General features: G+C 40.3%; 1 protein-coding gene across 1 annotated transcript in view; it reads left to right on the forward strand.

Annotated features, from left to right (window-relative positions):
* b4galt5 (UDP-Gal:betaGlcNAc beta 1,4- galactosyltransferase, polypeptide 5) overlaps window positions 1-14,079 on the forward strand; it is a 28,533-nt gene extending 14,454 nt beyond the window's left edge. The window contains exons 2-9 of the mRNA XM_010751709.3: window positions 5,497-5,616; window positions 5,848-5,961; window positions 6,429-6,553; window positions 7,987-8,103; window positions 8,289-8,476; window positions 8,569-8,691; window positions 9,140-9,241; window positions 9,663-14,079. Coding sequence (XP_010750011.1) covers window positions 5,497-5,616; window positions 5,848-5,961; window positions 6,429-6,553; window positions 7,987-8,103; window positions 8,289-8,476; window positions 8,569-8,691; window positions 9,140-9,241; window positions 9,663-9,810 — 1,037 coding nt within the window. The 3' untranslated portion in view covers window positions 9,811-14,079. The remainder of the gene's footprint in view (window positions 1-5,496; window positions 5,617-5,847; window positions 5,962-6,428; window positions 6,554-7,986; window positions 8,104-8,288; window positions 8,477-8,568; window positions 8,692-9,139; window positions 9,242-9,662) is intronic.
* Window positions 14,080-18,192: the final 4,113 nt, after the last annotated feature.

Genomic DNA, 18,192 nt, shown 5'->3' on the forward strand with positions numbered 1-18,192 from the left:
ACAAAGGAATCCAAAAAAGTTCCTGAGAGTTCCTGCACTCTGTGTGTGCGCAGTGCAGCTGTGTGGTTTGGAAGAAGTCTCATGATCCACTTATGACCAGTTACCATGTGATCATAACTAGCACTGGACTAATGTTGTCCTCATTATCCGCTGCTCATGGTAATGTTGGTATTTTTCTGTACGATGATAACCAGAAAACAGATTCACAGAGCATGACATTTTTATTTGCTTGGCTAGTCTTATTGTAGCTCCCCTTGGCAAGTGTTACTAAACCGCCACTAATGCATCCATCCTCCATCTTTGCTTCTAACCACTTTTTCTTCCTTTCTGTGGTGAACTAAGGGATCAGGTCCAGGTCTCGACAACCGGGTGGATTCCTGACTGTAATAACAAGCCAATCGATAAAATGTGTCAGTGTCATGTTTCCGTTAACTAATTACGAGTATCACATGACAAACAGAGGAAGAAAGACTTTCCATATAGTGTTAAAACTGAATACATGTACCCTGCAGATTAAACACAGGCATACAATGGGATGGGTGTTTAGGTGAACTTACATGTGAACTGAATATAAATATTTGAGCAGGTTTGTGTGTATGAAGCATTCTCTGGTGACAGTAGCATCCAAACAGCAAGAACAAACAGACATGGTGTGGAGGGTTTGCCATAGTAACAAAACATGTTTTATAAAGAAAGAAGACTGTTGATTATAGCCTACATTACAATTAGTGCTGAAATACAAATACAAATGAACAGGAAAATGATTAATAGCTAATTTAATAATTGATTAACTTTTTAAACAATTTATCAAGTACAATAATATTCGCTGAAGTTTACAAATGTGAGGTTTAAGTTGCTTTTCTGTTATGCATATCATTATATAATGAATACCAGTAGTTTAAAAGAATAACAAACATTGCCTAAATGATACATTGATATGATGATTAATACATGATAATTTGAGTTTTTTTGTCCACTTTGAGAATGGATAAACCATTTTTTAAAATTTATTTTATCTCTGAAACAAAATCAAATTAATTGGATTCTTTATTAGCATTTAAATTTGAAATTGTTACTGAACATCTATTTACAAAGTAAGCCCAGTGTCACCGTGTACAAGCTTTGTGAGACACTTACCACATCACAGGACACATTCTATAACACAACTGTTCAACTACAACCTTTTACAGCACTCATCCTCGTTTGTGTTGTCTTTTTGTTGTTTTTTATGTATATATGTGTCTCTTGAGGTGTGCATAGAATGGCCCCTCAGGAAAGGATTACACACTGCTGCTTACATAACTTCAAGTTACCCATGACAACAGCAATGGTTTGCAGAGGGGAGGAGGGTGTATGGGTAGGATGTGGCAAGATGCAGTATGAGGAAAAGAGAGCGAAAGATAAGAGTGAGAGAGATTGAACATTGACAAGCAAAGAAGGAAGTAAAAAGTGTGTGTGGAGGGGTGGGAGGTTGTTCTATGAACTGAGTGCACAATGATGTGCATACTTTGATGTAGTAGGTCAAATGTAAAATATGAGAGTAGGATGTATTGCCAATGTTCTTCATGAAATTGGCATCCTTTTTAGCAACTCAAATATTTATAAATACCAGAACTGTGCAGACTTTCTGATGTGGTACGGCCTTGGTTTTTTTCCATGGCACAGCATTGCAGGGGACCTACTAACAATAGGATTTACACAGAAAATAGTCACACAAACACACAGTAAGAGTGATACATGAGTGGTTTTTGGAGATTTGGTGTGTGTGTGTGTGTATGTATGCGCAGGCTTTGGGTCCGATTAATGGCAGTTACTGTAACACACAGGATGTGGATTTAGTTATTTCTGTGACTGATTGACAAACTGACTGGCATAATAATTCCATCCCCGCTTGAAATATATTACACAACACATTTGCAGATAAAAAAAATAAATCCAAATTGATTAAAGAGAAAAAAACAACAACAAAAAAAACTCCCTTATACGGTGACACATTTCTTTACCCACTGTATGTGTTTGTGTATTGACCAAGAGACTGCTATTTATGTGTGTGTGTGTGTGTTTGTGTGTTTATATTGATCCACCACAGCCTCTGGCTTTCTCTGCATCACTTCCAGAGGGTCAAAGGAGGTAATAACGTGCTGGTACCTTCAGATGAGATCCAATAATGGTTAAAAAAGACGCACACATTTGAAAAGTCAACCTACATCCAATCAGAAATATGTAATCATCATCACCATCTCACGCCAGTCCTCAATAGATCAATACACTCAAATTGCAGTGCTTGTTCGGGTTAATTGTGAGAGATTAAGTGCTAATGCTTTGAGTAATTGGCTGTTTACTTTCCAATAAGATATTGAAATGGGCTGCTAAATCATGTATGGCCAATGTAGTGTCACATTGAGTGTTACACTGCTGATAGTGTCATTAATTCAGCTTTTACACTGACATAATACACATTCAGCAGCATTCACTGAGGGATGATGTATTTGCACCCATAGTGGCCTACTTTGTGGATGTCTTTATGCATTTGTGGGTCTGTGGGTATCACTGATACGTGGAGGCAGTAAAAATGACCCTTTCTGCAAGTGACAGGTTTAAACCCTGAAAGCTATGAGTGACTGTATGGTGCGTCACCATATGTGTGTGCGTGCATGCAGAAAACATTTCTGCTAGCAGGAAAAAAAACAGCCTTTCAGCTTCCTTATCAGGAAGCTACCAGAACAGACCGATCACCTCCCACTGCTGAGCTATCAATGTGAAGTTAATTGCCTTTCAGAGGAAAAGCGGGGTGGGGGTTGTGTGCGCGCATTTCCTTTCTTTGCTTACTTGTTGGCTTTTTCCTTTTTCCATTAACCTCAGTTACGGTACAATATGGTGCAGACTCTGTGGCTGGAATTGTCCCCATAAGGCCACAATCCATCATTCAGATTATTTACTTAAACGATAAAAACAAACGAACTTGACAGAAACTGATGCAAACCACATTACACAGAGACAGCAGCACAGAGAGATGAAGAGGGAAGATAGAGGGAAGGACAGATAAGTGGAAAGGAGGGATGTGGAGAGAGAAAGAGAGAGAGAGAGAGAGGTGGGCCTGGCTTGGCGTGCAGACAAGCGTGTTCTGTGAGAGCTATAGAGGACAAGGTCGTTCAAGGTCTCCTGTCATGCTTGATAGGTTACAGTTAAGGGGGGGGGGGGGCTCTGATGGGTTGAGGAATAGTGGATGTGGGGGGCAGTCTTGTGGTCTACATGTGTATTATATACTTGTGTAGGTATGCGATGGCCCTTGCCAGTGACACATCAGAATGCTGCATGTGTGCACATGCTTCCCGCATGTCCAGCACTAATGGCCTTGTGTTGTAGCGGCCCACGCTAGCTTCTATCTAAACTCAAGGTCTCTCATGTTTAATTGCATTTGTCACAGATTGTAGCCTTGAATACCTCTGCACTCCAGCATCACTCCAGTCTCTAGAGTGCATGTTAGATGGGATGAGAGAATTGTATGCTCACTGCTTTGTGTACACTAGATCAGAAGTGTTCACATTGTTCATCTCTGTGCTTGAAGACTTGAAAGAACCAAACAGCTGACTTTTTTAGAACAGGACCAGAAATGTTTCAAGGAACATGTTTTGTAGCATACACCAGACTGGGGCTCTGGTTTCTTTGGTTTGCTTTGCTCTGAAGGTGACGAACCGGTTCAGCATGATGCTGTGTATGTGTGTGTGTGGGTGCGTATATATATATATGATACAGTGTGTATATATATATATATATATATATATATATATACACACACTGTATCATACATACTATGCACTTACCCTGAATTTGTCTGTCAGGGACAACCATAGATAATTTATGTCAATATGTCTGGCAGGCATGAGGAGGATTCACCAACATGTCAAAATATGTTGGTGCCTGCAGGACTGGATCACACTCCAGAAGCCTCTTAGCATTTTTCCATCATATGGCACCTCACAAGGGCATCAGTGAAATGTGTGTGTAGATTTGTGTATGCCTTTTTGTGTGTCTTTGTGTCTCTCGATCCACTTCTACATGTGCTATAGCGAGCATGAACAGGATGTAGTCTTTGGTTCTTATTTTCCATTTCATTGTTATTATTATTATCACCTCTCGCAGACTTGTTTCAGCTGCCCTGTAATATTTGCGTGTTGCAGAGATAAAAAGAGAACATTGATTTCAGTTACCGCTTAGCCACTATTCTCTAGTCCTGCAAGCCCGGCAGGTTGTACAAAATAAGATGAATGTGATGGAAAGTGTAATACAATTACTAATGACGAATCGCATCCCGTAGATTTCTAGCTCAGCAGTATTAACGCACGCGCACACCAGCTCGCACCAGCGCACACACACACTCAGAGGGATGTTGATCATGTTGGGATTGCTTCAAGATATATACTGATTGGATTAACCAAAGATTGTGCAGTTGGATACAGATTGACTGAGGTAGACAGCCATCAGTTTGGCAGCGTTGTGCTGGCATGCTGCTCCAAATAAAGAGAATATAGTAGTTACTAATCCTGGAATTTATTCCAAGAGTTTTGGACAAATGGTCTTTCCCCTCTATTACTGCCTGAAACTTCATGAGTCACAGTTCTAGTGAATCAGGCAACCACAGCCATTTACTGTAAATACATGCAGGTGACCCTTTATCTGGGTTGCGTGTATGGGTGTATGCGGTATCTCACATCTTCTTTTTGCTGTATCTTTTACCACATTCCCACTATTTAGTGCACTACAGTATATAGTGTGGCTGGTTGACCTTTGTTGTGGTGTTATTTAGGTCAAACCTCACTGAGCAGAACTGCTAGTGCTACTAAAGCTTCTCAGCTGAAGTTCCTGATTGTAACTGTCATGCAAATCCAGTTGTAATAAGATATTTCATGATATGAGGATGTCAGGTCCTGTGGAGTGTGGGAAGAAGCTTCTTCTTTTTTTTTCATGCCCTTTGTGTTGTCTTTTTCACACATAGCAGATTAGATCATGCCAGATGAAGATATTACAGCAAAGCATTATGTACAGAAAGCACAAAGTCCATAGCCAAATTCATTCTTAGTTCTTAAATTAGTTTGAGTTATTTATTTTTTTCCCTTCTCCTCACCCGTCATCATAGCTCAACATTCTAATAGTTGGCTTCCTTCGGAATTAAAGCCCCTTGATCTTTGGGAGTAAAGTCCCCCTCATTAAGTCACCAAGACAGATAAGATACATTTTGTTTATCAAGAAACAGCAATGAAAAGGGGAAGATCTCTGACGATAATGCCCTGTTTTTGGTTTATTTATGTTTTAAAAATAGTTGTTGGTTTATGTGCTATCGTGGGTTATTACGTCCACGATGGTGCATAAGGAGGAATTGTTCCAAGGTGTTGACCCTCCCCAGTTAATTTTAGTTCATTTTCACTAATGTGACTTTTACCATGTGTCCAAGAATAACAAGGATAAACTCTGCATTATTTCCCCCTCTGTCCACAGTGAATGAGTATGTGTTCCTGGTCCAAGCCAGAGGGATCCAGATCAGAGAGAACGTGAAGAACATTGGGGCTCAGGTTCTGGAGCAGGTGGTGAGAGGGGCGTACAGCATCAATGGCACAGGTAAAAGAAAACCTACACATTGATATACATTGATTTATAGGTCTGTCAAAAGTGCTTTATTATCTGGATGGTTTACACCCTTGTTAAATAAAGAAAGTAAAGAAAGAAAACTGGTGAAAAGATAAAAGCTTTGATACAAAACTATACAGCATAAAAGTATACTTATGTAGATAAAGACTAGACTAAGTCCGCTGATGGTGTTTGTTGATATTTGAATGTGGTTATCTCAAGATTACGCCTATGACTTCAACATGAGTGAGAGTGATGCTCCTCCAACCACATACCTCCCAGAGGGCTTCACCTACCTCCCCTCCCAGGTTTGCCCTGAGAGGCTGCCCTACATGAGTAAGTGTGCTGATACAGTTTTGATTTGAAGCATGTCTTTGATTTAATGCTGGCTAGTGATTCTGTACCAGAAGGTGGCCAAATGAGAAAACTCTGACCTTTTAATGACTAGAAACAGTTGTTCTTCAGGTGTTTTTGGCCTTGTAAAGTGAATTTCCACTGTGCTTCTCTACATAGTTGTTCTAATAATGAGTAGTGAAATGGTGTGAGTGTTTTATTGATTGCTCAACTGTTAAAGTCTTTGACGAGTATTGTTCTTTTTTTCCCCTCCTCCCTACTTCTCCATACCTCATTTAATTCCCTTTCTCCACATTCCTCCCTATACTATTTCATCTTGTTCACATGCCCACCATCCTCCTGTATCTCTTTCTTTCTCATTCCCCTGGCTTTTTCTGGCTCTTACAATCTGTCTCTGTTTCCTCTCTATCTCTTTTTATTTCCTTAACACCCTCACTCAACACATACAGAGGGGAGGCTGGAGGTGAATATGAGTGAGATCTCTTTGGAGGAGGTGGAGAGATCCTTGCTGGAGGAAGAGTCTATAGCCCCAGGAGGCTACTGGAAGCCCAAAGACTGTTTACCTCGCTGGAAGGTAAGTGTGGATGTGACATTCACAACGCCAAATGGAAGAATTATGGAGGAATGAGGCGTAAAATCTATGCAACATGACTTTGAAAGTCCTCTGGTGGCCCATTGTGTCCCACGCTTTATGTTGGCTATCCATTCTGACTGAACTGATAAGATTTGTGGCACTTTAGCAATATTGGCTGCACTTAAACCTAATACAGAGCTCCATAGCAGGTGGTTTGTGGTGCTCAAAGTACCAAAAGATCACAGCAATTTACCGTATTGTCACCATTACTTATTCTAACACGTATCTATATCCCTAAGTACGTCATATAGTATTCCCGACAACTCTGTAACTAAGAAGGATTACAACATTTCTTTGAATTATTATAAGAAAGCATCCCATTCATAGACAGACATGCTGTCAAAGACTTTAAATAGATTTTTACTGCTTTGAGCCTTTGAGCTGATGCGTCCAAATGGCAGCGGGTCACATTGAATCTACTGAGATGAATACATCTCACAGTATGTGAGAGAGAAACTGTCCCTTCTGGTGTGTGTACACTATAAAAGGACTGTTGGGGAGAATAATCAGTGTCTGTTACTAGAAGTTTGTGGAGATCCCAGTCCACTGATACAATGCACACACAGTAACTGGCATGTCTAACACATGTCCAAGGCTCAGTATGTGTCACATACATGCTTTTACGCCATTACCCCACTTCTGCAGACAGCCTTCACTCGATTACAAGTGAGTGTGGCTTCAAAATGATTTCTGTTTATTAATGTGTAGAAAAGTTACATGATGTCATTTCAAGTATGAATTCCAAGAAGCAGCCAAAACACACAAGTTCAGCCCCTTCTATGTGCTGTTGTCATTATGTGCTCTTTTTTTGTGTCACTCTGTTTTTTTTGTTTTTTTTTGTCCAACAGAGCAATCCTGCCTGCCATCTGTCTGTCTCTCTCTCACATTCATTTGCCATGAGGGACTGTGCATGGTTTGACAACCAGCTCTCTAACTCCCTCTCTCTCTCATTAGCCTGCAATCTCTCTCTCATCTATCTCAATAGTCTCTCTCTGTTCGCCACACATTTTTTTCCTATCCCACTTGCTTTTTGTTCCGTTCTGCGACAGTCGTTTTTTTTTACTGACGCCCAAAAACACAGGCGGTCATAGCCAGTGAAAAAACACCTTTCACAGACGACTGATGCATGCCAGATATCATTGCTGAAATGAGGTTTTGACAGCCTGCTAGTCCTTTGTCATGTCTTCATGGTAATTAATGATTTTCGCTGCTGTCCTCCCACGTGTTTACTATTTACCGCCTACCACAACTCACTGACTGTTCAACATTCACTTTAATTTACTTTGTGGTGGAGATAAAGCTGCGCTGTGCTTCTATAATATATGCATGTCATTTCATATATATTGTATTCTTATCCATTTTGTGTCTCTTAGGTGGCAATCCTGGTCCCGTTCAGGAACCGACACGAACACTTACCCATTCTCTTGAGACACCTGGTGCCAGTGCTGCAGAAGCAGAGACTTCACTTTGCCTTTTATTTCATAGAGCAGGTATGCACATACCTCTGCACAATCATTGACAGGGACTGAATGAATGATTCACCTGTGTAAAGTCCAAACCCTTGCAGGAAGTGAGTTTATCGTCTCTGCTGCTAATGACCTCTGCTTTACAGTAGATAGTGGGTTGAAATGGTGGAACATAATAGTATTTTCTTTTCTTGTTTGTTTTTCTTAAGGGGGGTACAGAGCCATTTAATCGAGCCATGTTGTTCAATGTGGGCTACAAAGAGGCTATGAAGGACCTGGACTGGGACTGTCTGATCTTCCACGATGTGGACCACCTCATGGAGAATGACAGAAACTACTATGGCTGCACCGACATGCCCCGACACTTTGCAGTCAAACTCGACAAGTACTCTTACATGTGAGTCCTAATTCTGTCTCTATGGGCATATACAACAAATGTAATCCTTACTTAATATGAATTTAATATGTGTAATTGTCCCTCCCCTCAAGGCTCCCATATAATGAGTTCTTTGGTGGTGTCAGTGGCCTGACGGTGAAGCAGTTCAAAAAGATTAATGGATTTCCTAATGCATTCTGGGGCTGGGGAGGAGAGGACGATGACCTCTGGAACAGGTAAGGGGAACACACACACACACACAAACAAACATTGTCCATCTGACAGAGTTGTAGAGCTGACAGTATCGTTGACATAGTGCTTAAGAAATGGATTTAGTCAGTTGGCACACAGCAGGCTTTTCAAAGGATTTTCGTGTTTTTTTTTCTTTTGCCACACAGCGTTGCGGTCCCTCCCTTCCACCCACACAGTTCACACGCAGCTGTACACACTCTCTTTCAACATATACCGGCATCTCTAATTGATTGTCTTGTGCAATGTTTCTGTATGTAATGACTCCTTTTGTGTGCAGTTACTATGAAACCTTCCCCTCTTGTACTTTTCATGTCTATATCATGTTGCATGCAGGATTAGTACAACACCATCATTGTGCTTTTTATGAAAATATGACAGGGCTTGCTAAATCTGTGTACATTATGGATTGATCAGTGTTTAATGTTTGTGTAGGGTGCAGTTTGCCAATTACACAGTAAGTAGACCACACGGAGAGCAGGGACGCTACATGTCAATTCCACATCACCATCGCGGAGAGGTCCAGTTCCTGGGAAGGTTAGTGTCTGTGCAAACACAGCTCATTCACACACACCGTCTGGTTAAAAGTGGAAGCTGATAATTGGAATGAGGCTTAGGCTCATGTGGTGTAAGCCAGTCACATGAACAGCCAGAACAGTGACTTTGAGCAAATTTCAACTCTTTAAATACTTTGCATGTGATACGCTTGTATGCTTCTGAATTCCAATCATGCTCCCTCTGCTCAAATACTAAGTTACTTAAAACAGCCCAAAGAATAAATGTTTCTTTCATTTCTTATTAAGAAACTTGAAGGAGTTGATACTACATATAAAAACGCAAATGAATATAAATATGAATATAAATGTGTCATTGTAAATCTTAGAAATCGAATTGATGAATTAATCCCATGTAACATTGTGTAGTTTGATGAAACCTGTTCTTCTGATTGCACTTGCAGGTACAGTCTACTGCGCCACTCAAAGGAGAGACAGAAAGTGGATGGTCTTAACAACCTAAACTACTCTGCCCTAGTGGCCAGGAGGCCTCTCTACACGAATATCACAGTCAGCTTGAGCAGAAAGCTTGCACCCATAGCTGACTACTGACGTAGGCAAATATGGACTGCAAAACATCTGGGAATCAAAGTCCTCTGGGACGTCAGCCATATCTCACCAGTTGCAGCACTGCATAGGACTTTTTCGTTGATTCTTTGCTTTGTTTCTTGTGTTTGTATGCAAAAAAAGGAGACTCAAATAAGTACATTGGAAAAAATCATAAAAGAAATTAAGGATAAATGCTGCACTTGCTTGTGCCACAGTCCATCACTCCTCTCATCTGGGCTTGTCTAGTGTTCTAGTGTCTCCACATGCCTTTTGCACCATTTTGGCCTTCAGCATCCATTCATTCATTCATTCATCCTTCATTCATTCGTTTTCTAATTTAGTCAACAATTAGCTCAGCCCTGCACTATCGTGCTTGTTTATTAACATAGGCCATGATACACATGCACACTCATAGCATGGTCACCTAAGCTTCATTTTTTTTACTTTGCTCTTGAACTTCTTATGTTAACAAATGCATTATCCTGTGAAAACATTTGCATGCACACACAACCACACAGAAACTTTAACCGAGTGGACCCTTGCAGCTGGTTCTGCAGAAGGTATGCCAAATCTACAACTGAAGAGAGTAAGAAAAAAATGAGTGCGTGTTCTCAGTCATGTATACTGTATGTGAAATCTTTCATCCTAAGTTTAGAGAATATTAATACCGTAATCATCTCTTACCAACTATATTTTGTCCTGTGAACATACCATTCAAAGACTGTGATGTTTATGTTTGCATAGTTACATTGGATGTTCTGGCTGCCTGCAAGTGGCTGTATGTTGGAGAGCAATGCTCATCCTGTTAGCAATAAGCTGTAATATCAGACAGCAGAACTTAGACCCGACTTCCTCACTATACAGATGCAATAGCATGGGTGCTAGCATACCCCTATTGGACTACAGAGAAGGAGTGACTGCATATGCAAACTTCACATTCAACACACCTTTGCCTAAGCAAACATGCCACCCTTTTCAGTACCTATTTGTGTCCATGTGCTCGTCTGTGTATCTGAGTGAGGGAGAGCTATGCAAATGGCCTGTGTGTATCCTGTTGTCAGCACAAGGTCCTCAGGGTGACCTCGAGAAGACTTCACCCCTGAAAGTGTGACAGACTGACTTCAGGCCTCACTTTGTGTGCGGTGTGTAAGTCCAGGCCAGGGAGAGAGGGAACAGTTGTCGTTTTATTTTTAGATCGCACATTCTTAATGGTTACTCACCTTCATTTTTCACTGGAGAGAATTGGAGGCAGAAAATACTTGATTGCTGTCACTGTCACTGGTGTTTACAGAAGCTTTTGCTTTGTTATTTTCCAGATTGTCTAGTGTTTGTAATACTGTTAGCCAGCCCTCCTCCACTGTAGGTGCTGTGAAAACTATCTTTACAACAACCAATCTATGCCTGCCTTTATTTTTTTGTTAACTAACAATTCTTTACCCTGACGCGTTTAGGGAAAAGCTGATCTAAATGCTTATCTAAGTTGTCAGGTCATAAACCACTGATTAGCTGTTTTAGCTTGCGGTCTGACTGTAGGCCAGTGAGTTTCTCTGTGTAAATCATACATCAGGATGTTGGTCAAAGTAAAGGTTTTGTTGGGTGGCATGCAGCTTAACACTGTGCATTTACAGTTGCTCAAATGTCGCTTCTCTGATTTGTGTTTGTCAGTGTTGATTTGGAGTAAAATATCCCAATACTGTAAATGTAGTTCCATTTAAAAAAAAAAAAAAAAAAAAAAAACATTTTACAGACACTTCCTCCACACTGTCTGTCCTCTAGTCATGCAGCTACTTCATTTCACACAAATCGCCTTGTATGCATTTCTTATGATGTATCTTTTGGGGAAAATGTGGGTGGTTGACAAACTGTTGTGTTCCCACAATGAATTAAGAGGTAAAGAGGCAGGACCTCGTTTTATTTATTTGATCTTTTATGGATTATTTTCTGTAATCGTGCAGTTTTTATTTTTTCTTGCGGTTGGTGTGATGATTTAGTAGGTGATGTATGACAGACTGTGTTAGATGCACTGAAACCTGTAGTTATGCGTTATTTGGGATTGTGAGGTTCAGGTCTGTGTAAACAGGGAGCTGTTCCATTTCATTTAGACATAGATTTCAGAATAGCTGGTTTTGATGAAATGGAATGGGACCTGTAGCCTGGTGTGTATTAATATGCCGAACAGACACGTCGGAGGAAGCCATTTTGTGTGACAACCACAGGAAGAGCAAGACACCTAATCAGAAAATGCTAGTGGTCGCTGTCTTTCACTGGGCACCTCTTTTATACTAATTGATCAATCAATGGTGCTGACCTTTCAGAGCTCCCTTTGAGGGATTCTATCTCTACGTGCTTACTGGAACCAGTCCTAATATCATGAAGGCTAGTATCAACAAGCAAAACATCCTTTTCCAACTTTTATGGCTCTGTCATGCAATTCCAACCTGCATATGAGCCACGTAGATATCCAGTGTTTTTACACCTTTACATCCCGCCAGGTGAAGTTTAATTTGTGTATGTGTTGTTCTGGTTCATTGCCACAAACAGAAGCACGTTTTTACCTCCTAGCCAGTCAAAAAGAGTTGCCCAGTGGAAGTCATGGACAGTAGCAGCATTTGTGTTAAGTTTTCTTTTCCACGTGTGTTTGAGTGAAATGGCTAAACCTTTTCAGAGGTCTAACTGTCCTCCATCTAGATTTTGAGTTTTTTTTTTTTTTTTTTGGTATTTCAATTTGTTTTCTCGCACTGATAAGAAAATTGATTTATAGTGACCTGGTTGTGAATAACTCGCAGGTTATTTTCTAGCTCTTGACTCACATGATACACTGTAGCTATATTATACTTTTTATTTTTTCATTGCTTTAAATTAACAGCTACATGGACGTATAGCAAAAGCCAAATGGTTTTAGTTTGAGTGTTTCCAGAGAAGATTCAGACCTTGAGGGTCCTGTCAGTATAAACAGGTCCTCTGGTTGGCGTAGATAATCTTGGAGAGAAAGTGTTAGACTCGATACTCCATATAGTAGAATGAGCAGCTTCATCAGCCAACACCATAATCAGTGAAGTGGGTTTTCTATGACTATTAAGAAAGCTTTGTCCACTAGAAGTAACAGGGAGCAAATAAGTCAGCTCTCTCTTTTTATTTAAAACAGGAAATTTGATTGTTTTCAGTTGGTGATGAGAGCATGCTGGATAGTTATTCCTGTTTCTATATACCTAACATGGTCTCAATCCAGACCAAGACCAAGCCTGCTGCTCACTCAAGAGACTTCACCGTAACATAATCTCACTTGCTCTGATCCATTCTGTGCCAGTTTAAATGAAGGGACCATTCTTTTGGCATCTGACAAGACTGGCAGCCTTAAAGCGTCTTAATTTATTGCAGTGTTTTTTTTTTTTCACTCAAGTTTTTTTTTTCTTTTTTATATAAGTGAAAATATTTAAATTGAAAAAAGTGTATATCAACAAAATGATCATTGTAAATATTGTTGTGTGTAGTGTTTTAGAAATTCTATAGGGTCTTAAATCACTACAGATGCTAGCAAAAAGAACAAGGCTTTGGAGGGATTTGGCTGGGGGTTGATCTGGTGCCATTTAAGTGCTAGTGAAGCTTACACATCGACATCAGTGTTTTTACATCACAGCTACCCAGCACAGTTTTTATTTTTAAATGATCCCATGAATTTTAGATTTCTCTCACAATCTCTGAAGTGTTCTGCATTCACGAGGCCTCCCCCGTCCTTCATACACTGCAGCAGTTGAAGAGACATATCATGGCAGACATAGACATCAATCTTCAGATAAAGTGTAGTGTCTTTGTTTCTGCGTGCAATGTCTCTTTGATCGTGACGGCAATTGGGTGTAAGGTGTAGGTCAGTGGAAAGCACTGCAGGATAGCGATGTGTCAGCCAAAAACACCATATGCTTACAATGCAATGAAACACAGGCACCCCAATCCAGCGACACAATCCACTCTAATTCTAACACAGATTCATTTTTTTTTTTTTATGAAAGCAAACTATTCAAAAAAAATAAAAAGAAAAAAAGATACAGATTGCTAAATTTAAAATATATCTTTTCTGATTGTAAGGAGAGAAGTTCTCCTTGAATTGAAGCCATTTGAAGCCACTTGTCAAAACTTGATGTCAGCCTTATGTGGATCTGTTTGTGTATCGGCATATTATCTTTTGATTATTGAAATTTGTATGATGGAAATTTTTCTTTTATACCATCATTGTTATTGTCAAAGTACACCAATAAAATGAAAGTTGTAAAGATACAGTACAGTGTCTGTCTGTGTTTATAGTTCCTTTTTAAGGTCCTTCTCCTTTTACTGATGGTGCCCGAAACCACAGTTTCTTTCCAAGCATTTCCTCGCAGTGTAGTCAGTGGTCCTATATAAAATTTTCAGAGTAATAATGTGGTTTCTCCGTGGCTGTGGCATGGTTCCTCTAAAGAGACATTCACTTCACACTTCATTACTCATACAAAACGCAGAGCACAGACTGGCCACAGTTGGAGGATGAGCTGCCAGTAAAAGGGCTCTACCGGGAGTATTATAGTGTAGTTTCAAACAACTGCTGTCCCTTTCTGTAGCCTACCTACATGACCTATAAGAGGTAATGATAGTAGGTAAGACTGGGAGGTGTTCCTGGACTGTGTCCAAGAGAATGTTTCTGCACAAATAGTACATTTTCCTCTTGTTAACTTTGTTTGTGAGTTCTCTAAAAATAGTGTGAGGATGCTTAACTAAGTTACCTTGTAGTCTGAACACTAAGTGCCTGCATGAGCACCAAGGGACACTGTAAGCAGGGATATAGACAGCACCACATCCTGCTTTAAACACTCCTGCCCAAACAGAGGATTATTGTCTGTGTTTTTGGCTCTCCACAGTTGGCCACAAAATCTCAGCATCTTGGGACCAGATTCCTCTGCTGTAATACACTTCTTTTAATAGTCCCACTCTCTACTCTTGTCAGTCTGAATGCTCAGCTGACTGTGTGTGTGAGTGTGTGTGGATGTGTGCGTGCATATCCGGAGCCTGAAACAAAGATGATGCTTGTTGGGATTGTCCAGCCTGTCAACCATAGAAGGAAAGCTACACTACACATAGCAGAATGAGCTGTTTTGAAGGGGAGGTCACTGAAGATTCATTGAATCAGAGCCTCTCCAGCCCTGTGGCATTTAGCACATTAACTGCGCATCTCCGCTTGTTAACAGAAGTGACAGCTGATAATTAAATTATGCTCTCGGAAAAGGAAATGCTAAGTGGCAGCTATAGGGAAATCTACATGGGAGTTTAAAAGTATTTGTGCACCACTACCTACACTGTTCTCCTCAGCAAAATGTAAAGAAATATGGGGCAATGGCAGTAATTAACATAATGTGCTGTATTTGAAAATATGCAAAAACACCTCCATTTATCCTCCATGAAAAATGCCCCTACTTCTGCTCCTGCTCTGTAACAGTGGTTGCAGTGTGTGTGAGAGAGATTTGGCAGAGGCACACAGCCCGGCTGGAGTAGCCACATCTTAATGGAGTCTGGGAAACACAAGGCTTTGGTATGCTAACACTAGTGTCACTTAGCTGTCAGACACGCACAGAGGGCAGCTCTTGAGAACTCAAGAGTTGTCTTGGCGTGTGTATACAACACACGCCAGTGCACACATACACATCCGTTATTAATTCATCCACACACATACACCCTTGAGTGTTGGTGCCTCTCAAAGGCTTTGATGTCATTTGTGGCGCCTTTGTCTTTGTATGCTGCTTCTGTATCTGTGTCAGTGCATATCACACACAATGTCTTAAATTGGAATCTGTGTCTGGAAATAGCTGAATAACTAAATTTGTGGCTGTCAGGGCTGCTGGATCGTGTCACACCTCTTCTACTGTGCTTCTGTCTTTGAGTGTGTGTGTGTGTGTTTATGCAGAAGAGGCACACCCAGCACTGAGAAACTACCAGCGAGACATGCCCTTTGGCGTTCCATCTTCTATATGATATATGTTCTGACATCATGCGTTAAAGGGCCCATGCTCTCATATCAGGTTAAATCAGAGCTTTGAGTAAAAGAGAACTAGAGTGCCTTATGGGAAATTGCGTGTGCATGCAAATGTGCCGTCTCATGTTCAAAAACAAGAAGCATGCAAGAGGAAGAGAGAAACGACTGCGTACATGAAAACATCGCTTGGAATTACATAAGTCTTTGTCATGGTCTCCAGTATGAGACGTTCAGCATTACAGCAACCTGCTCCCCCTCCTTTTTGATTCTATTTTCTCTGTCATCATCCTCCCACTTCTGCTGTGTCTTCTCCAGGTCACCAACAGGACAGCCCTTTGTGTAATGCTGCTTCCCAAGAGACGGCAGCCTCTCCAGCTGCTGTTGAGCCCTTGGGGTGTAGACTTGTAATGCTGCTGTTTACCCTGCTGTAGCTAACTGTTTTAGTTCGTGCTTGTGCATGTGTTTTTTGAGCAGACGTGTATTTTTTCCAGCCACAGTTGTGACTCCTGCCTGCTCTCCTGTCAGAATACAAGGGCCAGAGCCAAGGGACGAAGAGGATCTGCTTCCAGTTCTCATATTGCTCATCTTCCCTGACACTGCTGCACTCTCTTGTCTCATTGTCCATCTTTTGCTCTCCTGCCTGCCCTGTCCCTGTCACGTCTCTGTCTATCAGCTTGAGTATTCCTCCAGCTCGCCTCCTCCTTACACTGACTGTTACAACCACACTCATCCATTGTATCTGCTTCCTCTCTGACGTCATCTCACTGTACTATTTTTTTTTAAATGTCTCATTACATCCATCCAGTTTTATTCCTCCTATCTCATGCTCATCATCATCTCCCACAGTCAGTTCTGTTCTTCAATACAGCATATCCTTATTTGCCTTGCCTTTGTGACCTCCACCCTCTCTATCCGCTCTGTATTGCCCCTCCAGCATTTTTATTTTTATGTCTAGCCTCTGGTTTTCATTATGCTGTGATTGCTTCATCCTGTTCTGGTTACTAAGAGATGTTGTCTTTAAAAACTATGTGCTGATGCTGTATAGAAGACCTGCTGACGGGGCTTCAGTCGTGCAAGGTCAACTAATTTTTACAGCTCACTTCACTCAGCTTCGTTTATTATCACTGAGTCTCACCTAACCTCTGACTCTACTAACGCTAATATCCTCCAAACTTTCATCTAATGACCTCACCTCATCATCTGACTTCCTCATGTGACCATGGTCTTGTGGGCTGGTGCAGTTTTCAACTTTAGTAAGATGAACTAATGTTGTTTCAATTGCATTTTGATCAAATGGGCATCGTTTTTCCTTTATGTCTCGAATCGGAAAAACATTTTTGAACAAAAATGAATTCCTCTAAAAAAAAACTGCTTACTCTGTGCAGCCAAACCTCAGCCTCCTCCAGCCAATATGCTGCATAGCATATATTAATGATACATTTCTGGTACCCATTACACACTGACAGCCAGTTAATCAGTGAGAGATGTTGCTGTCTTAAACTACAGTATGCATGCACAGATATTCTGTGAAACCTGCAGACTGTGCAACCCGACTACAGGCTTAGTCGTAATTCAAAATCTGTCTGCTGTCCTGAATCAGTGTTAACAGTTATTGAGAATGACTGTGATGCAGATTTTTCAAAACTTCTTTCAGGAGTTCATTATTTTCTGTGACTCGTCATTTATTTTGATCATAAAATACTTATTGTTAAGGGGTAGACAGCAAATGGTTTATATTGCTCAAAAGAGTTTCAGTCAGTTCAGTTATTCTGGGTAATTTTTCTCCACTTTTTAATTGGCTTTTTTTTAATTTGCTGGTTCCACATCCTGTTGATGAAAAACAGAAACAGACTCATTTGATAAGATCTGATTATTAGAGCAGAACAGAGGGCTCTGAGTTTTGTTTATGGTCATGAAATGAGAAAGCGGAAAGAAAACAGAAGGACATATTCAACCTACATGACCACATCTTATCAAGTGACATTTAATTGCTGTGCTATAGCTATGGTTGTAGCACATTTGTACAGCTTTGTGTACTTTAAGATATAATATGATTTAAAACTTGTACACTTTGATTATTTTAGCTGCATAATAAAGTTTTTTTTTTCTTATATGTATTGCTTGTATTTATTGTATATATAAAGTTAATATTGTCAGTTAATAAAACCACAAAGAAATGTGGGATTGATGAGTATCAAAAAATAATAACTCCTAAATGATTACAAAAATAACTCCATAATAAATGTATAATTATCATTTTTTTTTTTTTTTTTTTAAAGGCATATATTACCAGAGTTGTGTCTAAAGAACACTGCCACCCTGGAGTGTTTTATACTTTATTTCTTTCCATCTACCATGCCATGTAATGTGTTATTGCTGTCCCCCAATGG

Source organism: Larimichthys crocea, chromosome XV, assembly GCF_000972845.2.
Source record: "Larimichthys crocea isolate SSNF chromosome XV, L_crocea_2.0, whole genome shotgun sequence".
NCBI lineage: Eukaryota > Metazoa > Chordata > Actinopteri > Sciaenidae > Larimichthys > Larimichthys crocea.